Below are 19,232 nucleotides of genomic sequence, written 5' to 3'. Positions count from 1 at the left end.
TTCCTCGACACAGGCAGAGAAACAACATGTCTATATTTAAATCTGGAGTTTAAGCCACCAGGATTTTGCTTTCCCTAAGCTCCAGAAATAATTACTCTGCATCTTTTTGCATGATTTAAATGTTGTGCATCTAAATAACACCAATCCTCATGCAAGGGTGTGCAGCCTGCCACCCTGTTTTCATACTTAAACACCCTTCAGTTTCTTACATTTATGGGTTCTAAACTGTAATCAGCCCTTCATTAAAAAAAACAAACAAAAATCAAGAACACTTTATTCAGCCAATTGCCACATTTGTTGCACTATGGTAGTTAGTACAATATCAATAAATGGCCACTTGTAGAGGGACAGAAAAAATTCTGCATGTAGAAGGAAGTTTTAGTTTAATGGTACAAACCCTTATCCCTCAAAAATATGCTTTCAGAGTAAGATGCAGTTTTATATCCCCAACTATTATGCCTTTGGAATCAATAAGTTTTTAAAAATAAAAGAGAAAGGAAAAGGATAAAAATGAGGGAATTGGGTTAAAAGCAGAACATAGTGAGAAATTTGTGATTATAGGTATTTTCTTACTTCCTTGCATGCCATGTTGCCTCTGAAAATCAAGTAGGGAAGCAAAGATAAAAAGGAGGTTTCATCTGTACCTGCATTCAGCTGTATCTGTAATAATGTTTCTGTGCTAGCCAGGAGGAAGAAATTAACATAAAACTGCTGAAATATCTGCTATGGGATATGTATACATCTATTCCTCTGAAACTACATTCAGTTGGGGGCATTATCGGTAATATAGATATACTCACTATTTTTAATCAGCTCAAAGAAATTTTTTTTTTCATTCAAACTTTGTCAATACTGAACAAACAGCAAATACATTTTGAAAAGACTGCCCTTTCCTAAGATGGTACATAGAATAAAATGAAATATCCTAAACAGAGCTTTAATGGAAGCCATCTGCCACTGGAAAAGATACTGACTTCCAAATACTGCTAAGACTTACCCTTAGTTATGTAGGAATGATGAATATCAGTTACATGACAGTAGTTGCAAAAGATGACATTGTTTGTGATCCTTAGTTTGGTCATCTACTGCATCATTTCTCATTACGAACTCTCATTTGGTGGTAATGCAATGAGTGGCACCACAAGATTTAATCTAAACAGAAAATCGGCATTTTTCCTGATCACCTACCCAATGAGTCCCAAGCAGATAATATATTGAATAGTGGCTCTTTTCCTGTTTACATTGGTATGAGCATAGTCTTGCCTTCTAAAAAATAAATTCAGCAATATTCTAAAAATGGATCTAATTATTAGACCCAAAGAATTGCATCACGGGGTTTAGCTTAAATGTGGCATGAAGAAGGTAACAGAGAAAAGAAAAATCATTGGATTAGATCCCCATAAAGTACAGGAGCTGAAAGGTCTTACCCTCAATAATTAGACATGATGCTCAATATGAAGTTGGATAAAAAGTATTTAGGTCCAAAAATAAACTAAAGGATGAGAAAAAAAGAAGTGACTTTTTGTGATCCAGGTATAGCCTCAAATTCATGTTGGATACCTGGAAGGGGATTCTTGCCACCAAGCTGGTAAAGGGACACATTTATAAACCTTCTCTACATGCATGATAATTTAACACTACAGATTTCCAGTTATATGATTGCAAAGAAATGCCAGAAGCATGTTCTGAAACTGATACACCAATATTAGCTGAAAAAGTACTTTTGCAACCATATTCTGTGCTGAAGTTCCTCTATGCAGAGCCATTTATTGAGAAAACACACATGATCTAATATGACATTGTCTGATAAAGCTGGGTACCTGACTTTGGAGTATGAGAATCATAAACTTGCTTACGGTCTATCTGGTCTGCAAACACTTCCCCATAGATCATCCAGTAAGGCATGTAAAAAATGTTTTTCGCCAGCTTCCACGAAGGCTCCTCATTGGGGAAGAGAATTGCCTGTCTTGCCACACCAAAGCTCATCAGAACCACCAACATGATGATGACAAAGTACATCATGTCTATCATCTGAATGTAATGACAGGAAAAAGGAGAGAAAGAGAGAAAGGACAAGAATTAGAGGAACTTATTTTTCCATATGCCTATTAATATGTGCTGCAAAAAAATAAAAGGTCTGTGCATCTTGGAAACAAAATTTTCAAAAACAAACTTGGCAAAACCATTCCCATTTACACATAAAAACTATTTTTCTGATCAGTGAAGTGGTGTTATTGAATCGTTGGTTTTACCCAATATTACTTTTAAGAACAAATGTTATGAATAGGCTTGAACATACAAAGTACCATCTGGTCACACCGGTTGCCCCAACAAGAATATACAGGTTCACTGGAATCAGCAGCCTGGTCTGGGCAAGGGTCGTGAGATGATGTATTGTTTATACTGTTTGCCCACCAAGTGGCAACTGTAAATAAGCAAAATGACTGTCATGGATAATTTTATTCACCGGTAGTCATTATCCTGGAGCAAAGGGAGCTGCAACTAACATACGGAGGAACGGGTGGTAGAACAGCCTGTTACTGCAACATAAGGGACACCACAGTGGCAACCAGTGAGAAAGGAAAGCTGTGATACTGGCTGGGTTAAAAATCTGCTTGATGGGGGAATCTGACAAATGCCTTATTGAAAAAACCCAATCAGGTGACAGACAGTGAACTCCATTCTTCTCCACTGTTGAGGGCCTCATTAGCATATGCCCAAGATTAACTAGTGTTTGCAAACAGTACTCACCCATTCAAAACGTTTCTGAAAAACGTGGGACAGCAATCCTACAAGATGCTGAATAAATCTGAAGATTAGAAGAAGCTGTGCTCTAGAGAAGGCCCTCAAGGGAGCAGAACAATGGGCATCAGGCAGGTACAGCAGAGATAACACAAAGTGAATGTGAAAAACACTGGGAGTTGTGTAAAGTCTCTGGAAAGATCCCTTTAAAACTTACAGACTTGCCAGGTCTTTAGAATTGTTACAACTGAGCTGTTTTTCACAGTTCTGGACATAACTTTTGCCTCTAGCCAAAACTCAAGAATCCTCTAAACCTTATGAGTTTTATTCCCTCCAGACTGCATTTTCTGGCTCAGCTGAATTCAGCCCTCCTCCTTGCAAAGGAGGTGTGAAACCAGCCTGAACTTCACTCTGGTGCTGGCCTTGGCTCCACGGGGCACCTGCTGGAGCCCAAGGGCAGGGCTGCCCGTGGCAAGATCTCCTGGAAGAGACACCCACTTGAAGCAGATGGATCTGGTACTGCTGCAGGGGCTCTTCAATTTTAAAGCAACCCGAGGGCAAAGTAACACTGGGAAAGTAGGTACCAGAGAAAAGAGGGGTAGCAAAGAGGAAAAAAATATGCTCATGTTTAGAGAGAAAGGCTGTAGGAGAGAGGCACCAGCCGAGCAAGGGTCAGATGAGAGGGAATCAGGAAGATGGAAAAAAGGAACTGAGGACAAGTGAAAGAAAAGCAGGGAAAAACAAAAGTCTTGAGGTACATAAAAAAAGCAGGGAAGAAAAAAAAGAAAAAAAACCTTGGGGATATGAGAGAGGAAAATAAATGTTTTAAATAATTAAAACTCAGTGAAGTCAATCATCAACACTCCTATTTAATTCAGGGCATTAATCTCTCAAAAAATACTCCTTCAAGAATAGGAATCATTGTACTTCAGAAAGCATCCTGAAATAGGAAAGCTGAATATTAATATTTAGTTCTCACTGCTTTTAGGGAACAAATCTGAAGGTGAAAACTGATTCCTCATTTCTTGTCTGATCAAACTTTGTTTCAAACGGCAATATATAACTTGATATGATGTAATGAAATAACTATTTTAAAATGTCATGCAAAAATATAAACAAAATGAGGACTTTGAGGAAATTTAAGACAATGTCTTAGATGTTTCAAGTGTGATCAGGAATCACACAGGTGTGATCTTGCAAGAAAAAAAAAATTTAATGCTGTTCTCTATTCAAGATGCACATTAGTTTTCTTCTCCTTCAGCTTGGTATCTTCTAACTCTTCTATCTCTCAGTAACTAGTTTAAAATACAATTAAATACATGGACAAGTTTTCACTGATTTTAATGAGCATTGTATCAGGTCCTTTGGCCTGTGGTGTCAAATTAAAATTGCTGTTTTATCAAGGCAATGGCTATTTCAATCATTTTGAAGAACTCATCAGTCAGCTGTTTAAACTAGTGATAAACCACAATTTTTTTGGGGTACAATCTCATGAAGAAGTTGGCTGTGTTTTGACTTCTGTATTTGCAGAAAAGCTAAGAAAATGCAAATATTTCCACACATTAAAGGAACTGATTTACCTCTGACTCTCTTGACATTCCATAGTAATTTAATTTCAGTCCTGAAATTTTCTAAAGAAAATTAAATCTATCTCTATGAAGAAATGAGAAAAACATAAGCTTATTCTGTTACTGAAATTAGCACATGATAACAAGCTTGGCCATTCAGCTTCCTCCCTGTACCTTCATCTTTGTTTTAACCTATTGCTTTTAAAGCACTCAAGCCCATTCCTGCTCCTTGCTTTATTTCACTTGCGTATTTGTTCAGAGTGGCCAGAGGTAAAACTTATTACAGCTATTTTGTTGACTGCAGTGTAGAGGCAGGTGAAGAGAAAGCTCCTCAATACTGGAAAGATAGAAATAGCCATCCTTTTCCTCCTGAGTCTAAAACTTACAAAAGAAACCCAAGAAAAAGGTCTCGGGCATTAAATATGGTCTGTTGAGGACCTCAGTAGCTGTGATGTGCTTACTCTGTAGAAATATGTACAACCAGCATGATGTCCTTCATAGTGCTGAATCAAACTTTCAACACCATTTGGAAAACACAACAGAAGGAGGTAGAGAGACACATGATTTAAACAAAAATACACAAGAGAGCCCATAGAACAGCCTGGAGTCAGCAGGTGCAAATCCCAGGGAGGGCATGAGTTGGACATGAGTTGCACAAGAGAGTAAGCTGGTCAGAAAACAGATGTGACAGGCTGATCAGTGTAACTCAAACTGGTCATGCATTGCATGTGTGGACAAAGGGGATGTGTCAGAGGGGCTGCCAGCGCAAGGAATGTTGGAAATTATGAAAACCAAGAAACAGGAAGGCACAAAATAGAATTTGCCTCCTTTAATAGCTGCCCAGAGCTTCAGAACAATCTGGCAGCTAAATTCAACCTACTTTAATGCAGACACTGAGCCCACAGAGACTAGTGATTTTCCTGCATTTGTTTCCCACAGAAAGTGGAGTGAGGTTTGATTTGTTGTATACATGTGAAAGTGACAAAAGAATGAAAATGCTGTTAATTTCAATCACTTCTTTTCTGCATGACCTAAAAGAAAAACAAACCATTCTTTATACTGCTGGTGGAGTTGGGCTGCTATCAGCCACCTGTAACACTGACTACTAGGAGTTTGTTATATATGGTCTCTCTATTATTGAACTGTTTCTCACACTGCCTGTGCTTACACCACAGTTCTGAAACTTATAGTACATGTGGCCATGGAAAATAAAGCAGAGTAGAAGGGTAGCTGTTTTTTCAGAAGTTTTGTACACTGTGTATTGTGTAAGCCCCAGTGACCACCAGATCCACTGGCAGAAAAAGAGTGCAAATCTGTCACAAAAGAAACCTCCTAAGGCAGTGTTTTCCCATTGATCTATATTTCTTTCTTGGTTCTGCTATTTTTTACAACAACCTCCAACAAGAACTTCTGAGTATTTTCACTCTGGAGCTCTGCAAAACTTCATGTCAACCTCCTATAGGCTTTCTTGAAGGAAGGGCACTTCAAAATCCCTTTTCCAGGACATAAATTTTAACTATCACTTTTCTGTCAATCTCAGTCCCTCAGTTTTTTTCCACTAAGCTGTTCTTTTTTCCGTCAAACCCACCACTGTGGGCTTGCAGTAGAAAGCTGGTAAATTGAGGGGATAAAACAATGGTTCCTTGTTGGATAGGGTGTGTAACTGGATGTATATTTTGCATTTCAGTTTTATATCTGCTCACTGAGCCTGTTGTGACTAGTGCATTATCAAGCAGATATTGCAGTCCATGCACTGATGCATGTCCTCTTTTCTTAGGATGGTGAGGATGGATGAAGCTTTTCTTTAAGGACTGTTGTAAGATAAATACAATACAATGGACTTGTTGATTATTGTCACACAGCAAACAGACAGCAGTCGTATTTCATCTAGAGAAGTTAATATTCAGTTTACTTTTATTTAACTTAAAGCCAGCTTCAAGGAGCTTTAATCTACTTATAAGACCCCAAATCTTAAACCCAAAAACACATGAAACTGACATGATTTACACAAGAAAAGCTGGATACTACACGTGAAACACGGACACATGTATTAGCTACGTGTGCAGGCATCCAAGTATCAGGGATGCATGCATATGCATCTCTAAATCCAGACACTTTCTTTAATTGAAAAAAGAAAAATGCTGCCTAATTGCAACATTTCAATTGAAACATGAAAATTAAAAATTGAAAAAATCAATAGCCAAGCCTGTGGAAGCAAAAGTCTTTTGATTCCTTGTGCATGCATTTACTATTACACAAGCTATTAATATTCCTGCCATGGTGTGTACAACTGATGTGGCCAGGGCACTTAAGCAAATGGATTTCTCATCTCATGAGGACACACCTGAACTGAAATGATGAAAAAGCATGTGGATATGGAACAAACTATAGAAGGGTCAGCCATAATCCTAACATTATAGTTTTGACCACACCATGACTATTACAAACACATTGAGAGCCTCAGAGTACTACACACTAGATCAATTCTTTTTTTCCTTAACAAACTACCTTTCTTTATAATCAGCAAATCTCCTTTCTGCTTTCTGCAAATGAGGCGCAGAGGGGTTGCTCTGCCGTTGAAGAGTGATCTCAGAGAATGACAAACAATACATCATCTAACAGAACAGGAAAAATCTAATCCTCATTCTGAAGGTTTTGATTCAATAAAACACTGGTTTCTACCCTACGTGAAAACACTAATGTGTAAAAAAAAAAAAGACAGGTAAATCTTCAGCAATGTCACTGGCTAAGAACACTGATCCAAGAACAGGCTGTCAAACAGAAGAGGTTCACCACCTCCTCTTACCATTTTCCCGATCATCATGACGTAGGGCCCCAGGTACTTGTTCACGCCAAAGATGTCCAGCAGCCGGATGTACCAGTAGATGATGTTGACGCAGTAAATCACGCGCCCGTCACTCCGGAGAGGCAGGTCCTGCAGGCGGAGAACCATCCCAACGGAGAACAGGAGGATAGCTATGAGGTCGGTAACATTCCAGTACTCCTGAAGCCAAACTTTGACTTTTTGCAGCAGTTTCCCAGGCTCTGACATAAGGATCTGGGGGACAGAGAAAATGGAGAGGAACTGAGCTTTCAAAGTTGAAGAAATCTATAGTCAACAGACAGAGATATGCCACATAGGCCAAAAGCAAAGCTGATAGCTGACTATCATCCAACTATCTCAGGTACTCTCTGGTTTTTTCCCCTCAAAAAATCTTCAATTTCAACCATTCTCAAAATTAGTCTATGTACAAAATACTTGAAAGGAGAGAGTGATTACTCAGTCTAAAATCCTCATGAAATCAGAAGAAATATGTGTATGTATTTCTGTTTTTCAGAAATTTATTAACCCCACTTAAGAGTCTTGGAACAGAGGGTAAAATACTGAAAAAATTTTTAGTTAGAAAATTCACATTTAAAAAGCTGATAAATTTTAAGAAACTTACATTAAAATATATATCAAATGACCAAGAAATAATTAAGAACCATAAAGCTCTGCATCAGAAAGTTAATACAGAAAGATACTAGATACTACTTGGGCCTGTTTTTGGAAATTAAGTTCCACAGCCAAGAATAAAGGTCACAATAAACCTCCTTAACTTATAAATTTACTGTCTCCTTGCAAGATCATTTGTGAATTTTGTGAAAATTTTGTGAAAATCAAATTTGTGAAATTTGATTGTTTTCCCAAACTACTCTTAAAACTATTATTCAAGTGATCTCCATGAATAAGTCCTACCTTTTACTGAGTTAATAAGCTGTTGCTTTTAATTTTCTATATTTAGCCCAAGAACATTTGAGCAAACTTATAGAGTTCCTCAAAGAAGATGAATGTCATTTGTATATCATTTGTATAACTTGTTTTTTAGATAGGCTCATCTGTGAACAATTCCAACATCTGCTTAGAAATCAATTGTGGCAAATGTTCTTGGTAAACTTACATGGAAAGGACATTTTGGGTGAATGATCAGACAAAAACCAGCTCACACAACTTCTGTCTGCAACCTCCCACCTCCTGACCCAGCAATGAGCTGCTTCCATCACTGTTGCAGAGTCCTCCTGTGGCTACTGCCACTGCTTTTGTTTCTCTTTTACTTAATGATGTGTACTCAAGTAGTGTCTTTTCCTCTGCTCCTTTTATCTATAATGTAGCTCTTGCCAAACAGTGTCAGAAACCTGTACTTGAAATGTAAGTGTTGTGAGTCCATTTTTAGTCTAGTCCTCCAAAGCACTGGCTTCAGAATGCACAAGCATAACTGATAACAGATTCAGCCCAGGGGTACAAATTTGCTATTTCAGCTGAGGTCAATGGGACTCACATTCACCCACATTAGGGCTGAACTGGGGCTCTGGTGTCACTGTGGAATAAATGAACCTTTGCCTAAGTGAACGAGGACAGCATTAGGTGGGAGAGACCACAAGGTGCAGGGTTAACAGAGCCACTTCACTTACTTTATAGACTGAGTGCTACCTTAAAATGCTCTGTCTCTGCTCTGTGTCTGCTTTTGCATCCTCAGGGAGATGCACACTATTGCTTGACAAATTAACAAAAAATTTCAAGAGTCACGCTGTAAGGAGTTTAGCTGACCTTTAAGACTTGTCAGAAGATCACCCCGTACTTGGGAATGCTATTAAATGAGCATCACACTGAAATTTGAATATGGAAATTTTGTGGGAGAAGAAGAAGGAAATAAGGAAAGAAAGACAGAAGGAAAGAGAGAAATAGAGAGAGAAATAGAAAGAAAGAGAGAGAGAGAGAGAGAGAGAGAGAAAGAAAAAATAAAAATCAACTGCTAATTTTAAAATTAAAGAAGATAGATTTTTTTTTATATTTTTCCTGTTATTTAACAGTCTCATCTGCCTTTCCAAAAAAAAGAGGCAATTTTATTATAAGTTCATTAATAAAAGTGTAGCCTGAGAAAAAGAATAAAAACAGATATTAAAATGAAAAAACAGCCCTCAAAATCCATGCTTATTCCTTTTTCATTTCTTCTTGGCTGGGTAGACTTTACCTCTCTCATCTTCTCTATTCCCAGAGTGAAAATGTATGAGATGACAATCCACTCCTGAATAGATGGCCAGCGATCCATCTTCACCAACACAATGTAGTTGAACAGCATTAAGTAGCCTATGTAGGCCAGCTGTAAAGAAAAAAAAAAATTAATACCAGTTGTCACTATACAACTGAGCCAGTTTCTTGGATATGACTGGTATTCCTGATTCTACTGTAACCAGGGTTTCACAAAAAATAAGAACAATAAGACTGTCCTGGGTTGTCTGAGAAAGTTCACATTAAGTCACATACTAAATGGAATCTGCAAAAAAATGCACATATGTCCAGCTATATCTCTATCCTCAAAAAAATTCTATTAATGCAGTTCCCTTGGATCATCCCACAGGGATGGCAATTCTAATACCACTGTGTCAACTACCTAATTAAGTAAGCTATGCTAATATTTCTCCCTCATCTGCTTCCAAAATTGTTTAGCCCTCTAACACCCCTCCTTGGTTTTCCTCCCCTGCTGTTCACCTAATCTGGGCTGAGTCTGACATTCTGAGTACAGATTTTAGGCATTATTAGAGGTTCTCTTCCCCAGTGTAGTACTGATGTAATCTATAGCATGTTTCCTTCCCAAAACATGGCTACTCCTACTCACACTGCTGCAGTAAGGACCCAGCATAGCCATGCATTCATTTGCCTTACACTTCTTGAAAATTTCTAAGTGTGAATGTTTTTATTTTCTGTCCCAATATATTCACCTTCCACATTAATTTTTGATCCAGAGGAAAGTGTGGATTCAGTTTTTGGTTTCTTTTTCTCTGTTTTTCTGCATGCTGAATGTAATTAAACGGTCTGTCAAAGAAAGACAGGCCCGGCAAATTGCATCAAGTCCATAAAGTTCAGAGAAACCCAAGCGCCATTCTGGAGCATGGGCTGTAGCAAGGATTCCACTCTAGCTTGTGGAGGCCAGAATCCAATCGCCTGTCTACTTCGCCTTTTAAACAGCAGCCCTATATGAAAATGAAACTTAAGGCTAAATATAAATCAGAGAAAATATGACTCAGTTCTGTGCATGAACATTTAGTCATTGTGACAGAAAACTGTAATACATACATCTATATTTGCATTCAGTTTCTATCTCTCAACTGTCTGTTACTCACTGTTGCATACATGGGACCACACGTAAGCTGAAACAACCACAGAGAGCCTTGAGAATTTTGGGTAGGATTATTTCAGTGTTCTGCACATCACAGAATAGAGTTTATAGCCCATTGTATTTGTTAGAGAACGTCACTTCCACTCTTTGTAAAAGCCACATGACTTTTGTTCCAGTTTCTGTCGCAGGACACTCAAGAGAATTTTTCTATTGGCCATAACTATCAGTACAGAGGAACCAGACTGTTGAAGCACTACTTCTTGTCTGCATAAACCAGAGGAGGAAATTATCTCATTTGTCTTTCAGTTTGTGAGGAATGATGGATTGCAATGTGCAGGTCTGGAGGCTGCTCTTCCCTTACCACTCCTAAAGGAAATGGTGAACAATGTTGACGTAGACCAGCACTTAGGGTGACATTGGAGTCAGGAGACCTCTGTCTGGGCAGGCAGAACTGAACACACACCTCCCTAGAGGAAACTGCACCTTCTCATACAGAGCAAAAAGCCAGGGGACACTGTTACTTAACCCTCCTCTTAGACCTTATTGATTACTAATTATCAGGAAATCTACTTTGATCTGCTTCAGCAGCCTTTGGTGAGTACTTGCAGTTAGTATGGCAAAAGAATAAGGACACTGAGGTTACAAAAGTGATAGAAACTGCAGGAATCTAACTGTAACTACGGGGTTTTGCTTCTTCCTGGGTTTTCTTCTGTAGCACTAGCTTTCTCTGGTTTTGGTAGGTTTCTTTATGTCAATTTAAACTTACTCAAAATTGCAAAATGTTTTCGTTTGACAAAAAAAAAAATAAATCTTGATTTGTGAGTGAAATTATACTGAAATGTCCCCACTTTAATCCAAGAAACAAGCCCTTCAGATAGTGAATGACATCCTCCTTCTCCCTTCCCACACTTCTAACCTGCTCTCACCTACCAGGAGGCTACACTGATCCAACACTGATCCAACTTCAGTGTAGCTGTTAAGGCTGGTACCCAAGATTCTTTAAAAGGGCTACTAGAGAAGTAGCTCAACCCTACCTTTTCTTGACAAAGAGTTAGGAGCTGCCATTGTCACAGCTGAGGGCAGTACCTGAGGAAACTAAGGGAAGGAGTGCCTGCTAAGAACTTTTAAGGGTGGATTGCACCCAGCCCTTCTACGGATGCAGTCCCATTCTATAAAAAATAATGGAATACGCATTGTGGTAGAGGACAACCCTGGAAATTCTACCAACAGGTTAATGCTTCAAGAAGGCACTCACCTTCCTCTTTTCTGATTGACTGCAATAATTAAATGATCATAAAATGAAGTGGTCCCAAAATACAAAACTTAGGGCAAAGCTCTTCTGATGTTTAGAAGATTACTTTTCCTTGGGGCTCAATTCCTCTGCAACTTTCCTCTTCAGAAGGGGTAGAAATGTGGTCTCTTACTTCCTACTAATATCTCAGTTAATGCTAGTAGTAGTGATGCCTAAAGATCTCGGTTTTTATGTGTTTTTCATCTATTTGCAGCTTTTTAGACTAGTATTAAATAGTTATATCATTCCTAGAATTTTTGCTACCATTTTTCTTAGATTTTAGAGTAGTAAGTTAACCTTCTAACACATTCCTGAAATAGTGTTTAGTTCTTATTCTTAAGAAGAAGCCTGACAAGAAGGAAGCAGTCTTCTGTTTTCCAATCAGAGTCTGAGGAGACAGAATATGAAATGGGGCAAAGAAGCCCTAAACCAACTCCAGTGGGGCAGTACCTGGGGTAAAAATGCCAACCAACTACTCTTCTAGTTGGACAATATTTGTGAGTTATACTAATTTGTTAAACTGATAAAAATTGTAGAAATCCAATACCACATGAGCACATTACCACCAGGATACCTGGAAGCTTCCAATAAATGTCTATTTTTAATTTTGCTATTTTAACACTGTTGCAAGAGTTTTTCTCTTTTGATATTAGGACAGTGGGAGTAGTCAACAGTAGGAGAAGATGATCCTCTTCTGCTCAAGCAATCTGTGGGATGAAACATTTTCATCATGATTTCCAATGCAACAGCCACGAAACAGAAGAGGATAGTTGACTTTTGAAATTGCTGTGTGTCTAGAGAGAAAGGCTAAATTTGGTGGGGAGTTGTTTTTTTGCTTGTTTGTGTTGGTGGGGGTTTTTTGTTTGTTCTGTGATTTTTTTTTTGAGAAAAAGTTGTATACTGTCTGCTGAGCCAAATGTTACTTACTTGAATATCTCATTTAAGTCACTCTTTTGTAATTGAAGAATGAAGGTGAATACAGCTATATAGTAACAGAGATAGGTAAAAGCAGAATATTCAAACTGTTTTAAGTGGTATACAATAACCATAGTTTTACATGCATTTCGGACTGTGGAATGTAAAATTTTGATGATTTCTTTTAAAATCCATTAATAATATTTGTGCCTGTGTATTTGCAAAATTGTGATAGGCTGTGCAATTTTAAACCTTCTCTGAAACTTGTTTTGCTTTTAGTCTCCAGGAGTTTTCAATATACACAACAGGTATGGCAGCCAGAATCCACATTAACTTGCTCTCCAGGTTCAGTGTATCCAAGATCCAGTTTTAACAAATGACCTTGATTGAGACCTGCCTCAGGATATAAAACTGTAGGAACAAGTCTAAATGGAAATGCAATATTGATTTCTCTCTCCCATTTTAAAATTGAACTAACAGGGAAAGCCAGGATGCTTCTTTCCACTTGCAATGTAAAGACTTTTCTGTTTGTGCATAATACACACTGCAATTGATAATGAGACTAGGCTGCTGCTCAGTAGTTTCTGGACTTGTGGGCTTGATTAATGTTCAGTGGCCACCGAGCTGAGCAATAAGCTACTCTAGGATCTTAAACTATCTGTTAGTCTACAGAGTCCACCACAGTTAAGACTCCATTGATGTGAATTGTTCCCAACATCTGCAAGGCAATTTTTCTTGTAAGTCACTTGCAGAAGGATCCATTCTTTGTGATTTGCTGTGCTTTCAGCAGAATAATGGAAAATATGACTGGGAAAAACCACCTGAAACCATCTAGCCAATTCCATTGGGCTGAGGCAGGATTAATTCCAGTGTACCATAATGGATGTATGTCTTGATAAGATAGTTCAGAAATCAGTAATAACGGGTGTAATAAAAGATCCACTAATAATCTAGCATGTCGTCACACTGCTCATGACAATAATTCTTGGAGCAGTAAGACACCGTTTCCTAACATCTTACCTAGAGCTGTCTGGGTGTTATTTTTTGTCCTATTCAGCAAGGATTTGGAGGTACTTACACATATTTGAAAACTGTTACATTCCTTCTGCAGACTTTTTTTTTTTTCCCTAGCAGAGGAAAACATTCTCACTTCCTTAATAACTCTCCTTAAGTCAACATTTACAAATCTCTTGAAACATCCTTCTTTTGTGGGGTCTTTTGAACCAGTACACATGATGCAGAAGCTGGGATGGAATATTCCAGCCAAGAATGAAATTATTACTTTATGCAATCTTTTTAGTCTTATCCTTCAAATTCTAGTGCAATTTGCAAAATAACTAATAATAACTAAATAATAACTAAAATAATTAATCTCTACTCCATCATCCAAGTTTTGAATAAAAATATCAGATAGCACCTGATATAGAAGATAACTTAATGGAATTCTTTCTAATCCCTGCTTCCAGATTGATAATGAATAATTAATATATACTCTTAAGGACTAATTGTCCAAAAGCTTTTTATCTACATAGTAACTTTAATACAGCAGTTATTAATTTAGCTGTGAGAAAACCCTCTGAAGTTTTTGGTACTTTTTTACTGCAGTTGAAATAGAAGACATTTTTTTTCTGCTGCTTCTGGAAGGTCCATTTCTGTCTAACACAGGAGGAATATGCTGATTTAACCTAATTTTTCCCTGAAAAATTCGCTGAAATTGGCTGTTAATCATGCCTTTGATAGCTTGTGGGTACTTACATACACATTTTCTCTGAAAAATACTCCACAGACTGGCCAAAACAAAACAAAAAAACCCACCCCAATCAAACAAACAAACAAACAACAACCAAAAAAAAACCCACAAAAAAACCCACCCCAAAACCAAACAACAACAACAACAAAACAACAAAAACCTAGAAAAGTTCAAAGCAAAGAAGTGCTCTATCTCTTTTTTTTGGTTTTTTTTTTTTTTTTGCATCAGTTATTAGATAATTCATAATCTGACTCAGACCAGCCTCCCAATGGGCTTACTACTGGAAGCAATCCTATTTTGAATTCTCCTATAGGGAATTCCTTGGGAACACTGCCCCTTACCATTTTATTTAAAGAAAAACATACACAATTATTCAAACTTTAGTCATTAACTTCCTGAATGGTAAAATGGTAATCTTTAAAAGTCATGGAAAGGATTGTAATGCTAGCAGACTTCCACCAAATATTTTTAATAAACTATTTATGTGAAAGCCATCCAATACATATAAATGTAGACATCAATGAAACACAAAAGATGACCTTAGTCCAATGCCAGTATTTGTAAAAACGTTATTAATACAGCAGGAAAGATTTCTTACGGTGTAAAACCAAAACTTCACGATGGGAGCATTGTAGAACTCATAAATCTTTCTTCCAATGGGGATCATTCTGTGCCTGCTCTGCACTTCCTCATCCTCCTTCTTTCTTGATGACTCTCCATTCCCCCGTCCCAGCATTGCCTACAAGAAATGATATATTTGTGTTTCTTTCTTTGTGAAAGAAAATTTACACTATTTTTTGAAATGTGAGTAGGAAACTGTTCTTGATCTCTAGATAAAACCAAGTGACCACAGCTAGGCATAAAATGCTTTGCTTTCAAATGATCTTTTTTTGCAGGAAGGCTTCTGTTTAATACTTTGGAAATGGAAAGCTATAACTTTAGCCTCAACTCTCAGCTCGAGAGTGGTATTTCAGACTAGAGAACAAAAAACAGGATGTGGAGAACATTTCTCCTTTTTGCTGTATGGACAGAGACACTTTCACAACAGCTTTTTGTGGTGTGCTTCTATACAATAAACAGATGCAGACAGAAAACAGGTAACTTTTGTTTTTAAACAAAGAGAAGTTCATAAGGCTGAGATTGAGAGGGAACAACAGGGGAATAGAGGAGCTGGTAGTCACTGAACTAGAAGCAAAGAAGACAGTGGCACTTCTAAAGTTAATCACTGGACCTGTCCTAGGCCATGATCCTACATGAAGCTCACATGGATGTAAGAGGACTTACTAGTAAAGCTCACTGCAGCAGAAAGGCGTTGAATTGAAACACCCATCTACATGATTGTACCTTCTTCCATAGTGAAGTTCCAGACTGCTCATGCATTGCCTTTGCTAGGCTTTATCTCATGGTTAACCTTGCAATTCAGACCCACTGAGAAGCTACACCGTGCTCAAGGAACACATATGTAAGAACTCCTCAGCTATGAGTGCAAACCTAACAGTCTAAAGAAGGTAATATTTTGTCTGTTTACCCTTAATTTTCATTATCTACTACAGAGAAGTGGAAGGACTAAACTTCAATCACTGAAGTTAGGGCTTGAAAGAAGTTCCTTTGTATTTGAAGCATAATGTGACCTATTAAGAGTTCATTCTGAAGCAATTTAGTGAACAGTAGACTAAGACTGGATTTTATGTCACTATGCCCTTTCCAAGTTCTTACTATTTAGTTTATGGATACACCTCTGGAATGCAGCACCCTGCACATGAAACACTTGGTAGAATTGAGAGAAATCTAAGAATACGGGGACTGCATGATGATGTATTTATTTCAATGCTTTCATAATGCTTCTCTACAAGTAGATGAAGGCAGTCTTGTACTTCTATGTTAACTGAAGCAAACTTCCACTATCCATGAAGATAGCATTCACCCGTAACTTAAATGGTGGAAAACTAAGGGAACAGTTTGATACCAGACATATGGTCTTTCTATAAAAAGGTCCTTCTTGTCTCTGTATCTGTGTCCTCCAATTCAACAGGATATACAGCACATATTTAACTAATTGGCTTCAGGTGAGCTATTTGATCATGTTTAGAGCCCTGTAGGAGCTGGAGATGCACTTCTCACATATTTAAAAGTAATAATCACAGTCTAACCTTTTCTTCCTTTTTCCAGCCTCATGTGGAGCTATTCACATGTTTATTTTTCCTGTGAAATAGTAATTTTTAATAATAAACTTATTTTTAGTCAGTGTAGATATTTGTAACATTATTAGAACTGCGCTTGGTCCCACATGGCTTCTTCTCTTTAGTTTCATTTATGCAGTTAGTTTTTTCCTCTAGTATTATTACTTTCCTTGTGGGCCCTTATATTCTTGAATCTGACAACACACAGATGTAGCTGTACACATTTTCAATAGAATATAACAAAAATTCAGGACAGAAGTACATTGCACTGAAACTAACCTGCTGGGACCATCTCAAAAACTAAAGCCTGCTTTGACCATGTTAACCCATTTCCTTAGCTTTAATGGCTGAAATTAATTTCCATAAATATGGATAAAAGGTTAGCTATTCAAAATTTAAATGGACCTCCTGTTGGCTCTCACAGAGCACATAAAACACCTTGAGAGTCCATCAAGACTTCTTTAAGAAAGGAAAATGACAAATTGGCTGTTAAGCAGAGGAGAAGCAGCGGAGGTTTTTATGGTTAGGAGACTTACTGAATATAACTACTGTAGCAGAAGCTACACAATCTCTACAGAAGATATCATAACCTGAACTCCACAAAATCAAAGTGATCCTTTGAACCATATAATTGATTTGGGTTTTTTTTTTTTTGGGTGGGGGGAGTGGTGGTGGGGGTGCGGAATGCTTTGGGAACACTATAGCTCAAGAAGGTAGTGATTTGTTTTTTTCTCTCTACTTACTGACACTGTTCAAGGAAAACTGCCATCTGGAGCTACAGCTTTCTTTAGCTTTTCCCAAAGCTTTGTCTCTGCTGTCCTCTGCTGCTCAGGAATTTTGCAGCAGAGTGAAAATGAATGCTGCTTGCTTTAACAAATGAGCAATGCCGTGCTTTAGTGAAAGGGATTATTTTACAGAGTTCAAATCCTTCACAATTTTACAAATTTACAAATTCTGAGACAGACTTAATTCTCAATGAAATCAGTGAGTTGTGGATGTTTTATGATAATGGTCTTTCAATATCTGGATTTAAGCTTTAGCTTATGAATTCTGATTTCCTCTTTGCAACTGCTTTCTTCTTGATAATGATGCTGTAATTTTATCTTGTTATAATTATTTTTGAATTAATTCTATCATATAATACTACCTTCTCCCCTCCCCCATGCTACAGATGGGGAATTTCTCTGAGATGGCTAGGGATTAGGTTTGACCTGATGTTCCTGACTGTTAATTATACCTCAGTATTAACACATTGAAAAGCTTCCCCATTAGAAACACTCAGAAATAACCTAAGTAACTGCGTTAACAGAATAATTGCAGTGCCAAATGTGAACAAATGTTTTCCTTGGAGTGGGATGCAGTAGGGTGAGAATAACTCAACACACTGCTCTGCGTGGGCGGCACCTCTTTCTCTAATACATGATTTTGTCCATGATTCACCATGAGTCATGCAAGGTAAGCTCGACAGCAGCTCAACCTCATTGTGAAGTACAGTACAACTGCATCATTTTAGCCTGAGGGGATTGATGTTTGCATAGTTTTTACACAGAGATTTTATTAATCTGGTTTTTGTTGTTATTGTTGGGCCAGATTTTGTTTTATGTAATTGAGGACTGTTTGCTGATGACGAACTATCAGGGGAGAGTTTTGGGTTGTACATTTTTGCATGAATATATGTTAACGATCCTACACTACATTTATGTGTTTTATAATTAAATATCAGGATTCTCAATCTTTCTGGAATGAATATAGGCTCTTCCAATTTAATCCTGAGTGAAATCTACATGCTATATAGAGACTTACCCCAGTTCACAGAGAACTGGTTTGGAAATGATATATAGCAGTGTGGAGACACCTCCCTCAGCACACCCTCCTGGATCGTACACTGTGTGTGAAAGTTCTGCCCCCATGGTAGCTGTTCTAGGATTAATGTTGTCTGCCCTGAAACACTGGTAGAAAAACGTTTTAATGTCTTTGATTTACAGAGGTGTAAAATTAGATTTTTCACCTGCTTGGTGGTTACAGTGAGCACAGAGGAGCAGGACTAAAGTTCCAGGAGCTCAGTCATCCTGTCTGCTGAGCAGGGCAAAGAACACAGACCGTGCCAGGGCACATGTGTGGTGGTGGTGTTATGGAGGGTTTCCAATCTCCTTGGAAGAAGAGAGAACCTCTCCTTATGGAGAGAGTCAGCACTTCTGCCTAGAGACCACCAGCAGTGTCTCCCAATTCTGTTTTCCAGACGATCTGAAGGGGTGTCTTGTTGCTGGCATGTGAAATGCTGTGAGAGCAGTCTTCCACAGTGAAGGGCCGGGAGCACTAGGACATGGACATTCAGATTTTTCTGTGCTAAGAACTGTATTTTTAGTTATATGATTAGCATTTGGTTATTTCTTGCCATTTAGAAAAGGCTAAGCATGCATATTACAGATGAATTGATGCGAACCCAGAGGCCAACAAAACCATCTTTGCTGCTGCTGAAAAGTTCTCAGACTAACTCAGTGATGCTCATGGAAGTCCAGACTTCCTATTCATGGTCGAAAATCAGAGCAAAATGAACAAAAAAACCCACAACAGAAACACATTTTAAAGGACTTAGATGAGTTATTCTGCATTCTGAAATGAAACCAT

At 37.9% G+C, this 19,232-nt stretch overlaps 1 protein-coding gene across 1 annotated transcript in view; it reads right to left on the bottom strand.

The window, feature by feature from the left end:
• TRPM3 (transient receptor potential cation channel subfamily M member 3) overlaps positions 1–19,232 on the bottom strand; it is a 258,088-nt gene that overhangs the window by 18,803 nt on the left and 220,053 nt on the right. The window contains exons 18-21 of the mRNA XM_062513646.1: positions 15,023–15,163; positions 9,323–9,451; positions 7,117–7,368; positions 1,857–2,031 (exon numbers count right to left, since the gene is read on the bottom strand). Coding sequence (XP_062369630.1) covers positions 1,857–2,031; positions 7,117–7,368; positions 9,323–9,451; positions 15,023–15,163 — 697 coding nt within the window. The remainder of the gene's footprint in view (positions 1–1,856; positions 2,032–7,116; positions 7,369–9,322; positions 9,452–15,022; positions 15,164–19,232) is intronic.

The sequence above is a fragment of the Cinclus cinclus genome, chromosome Z (genome assembly GCF_963662255.1).
Source record: "Cinclus cinclus chromosome Z, bCinCin1.1, whole genome shotgun sequence".
Classification (NCBI taxonomy): Eukaryota; Metazoa; Chordata; class Aves; order Passeriformes; family Cinclidae; genus Cinclus; species Cinclus cinclus.
Note: the sequence above shows the minus strand (reverse complement) of the source record. Positions and strands in the feature narration are given on the sequence as shown.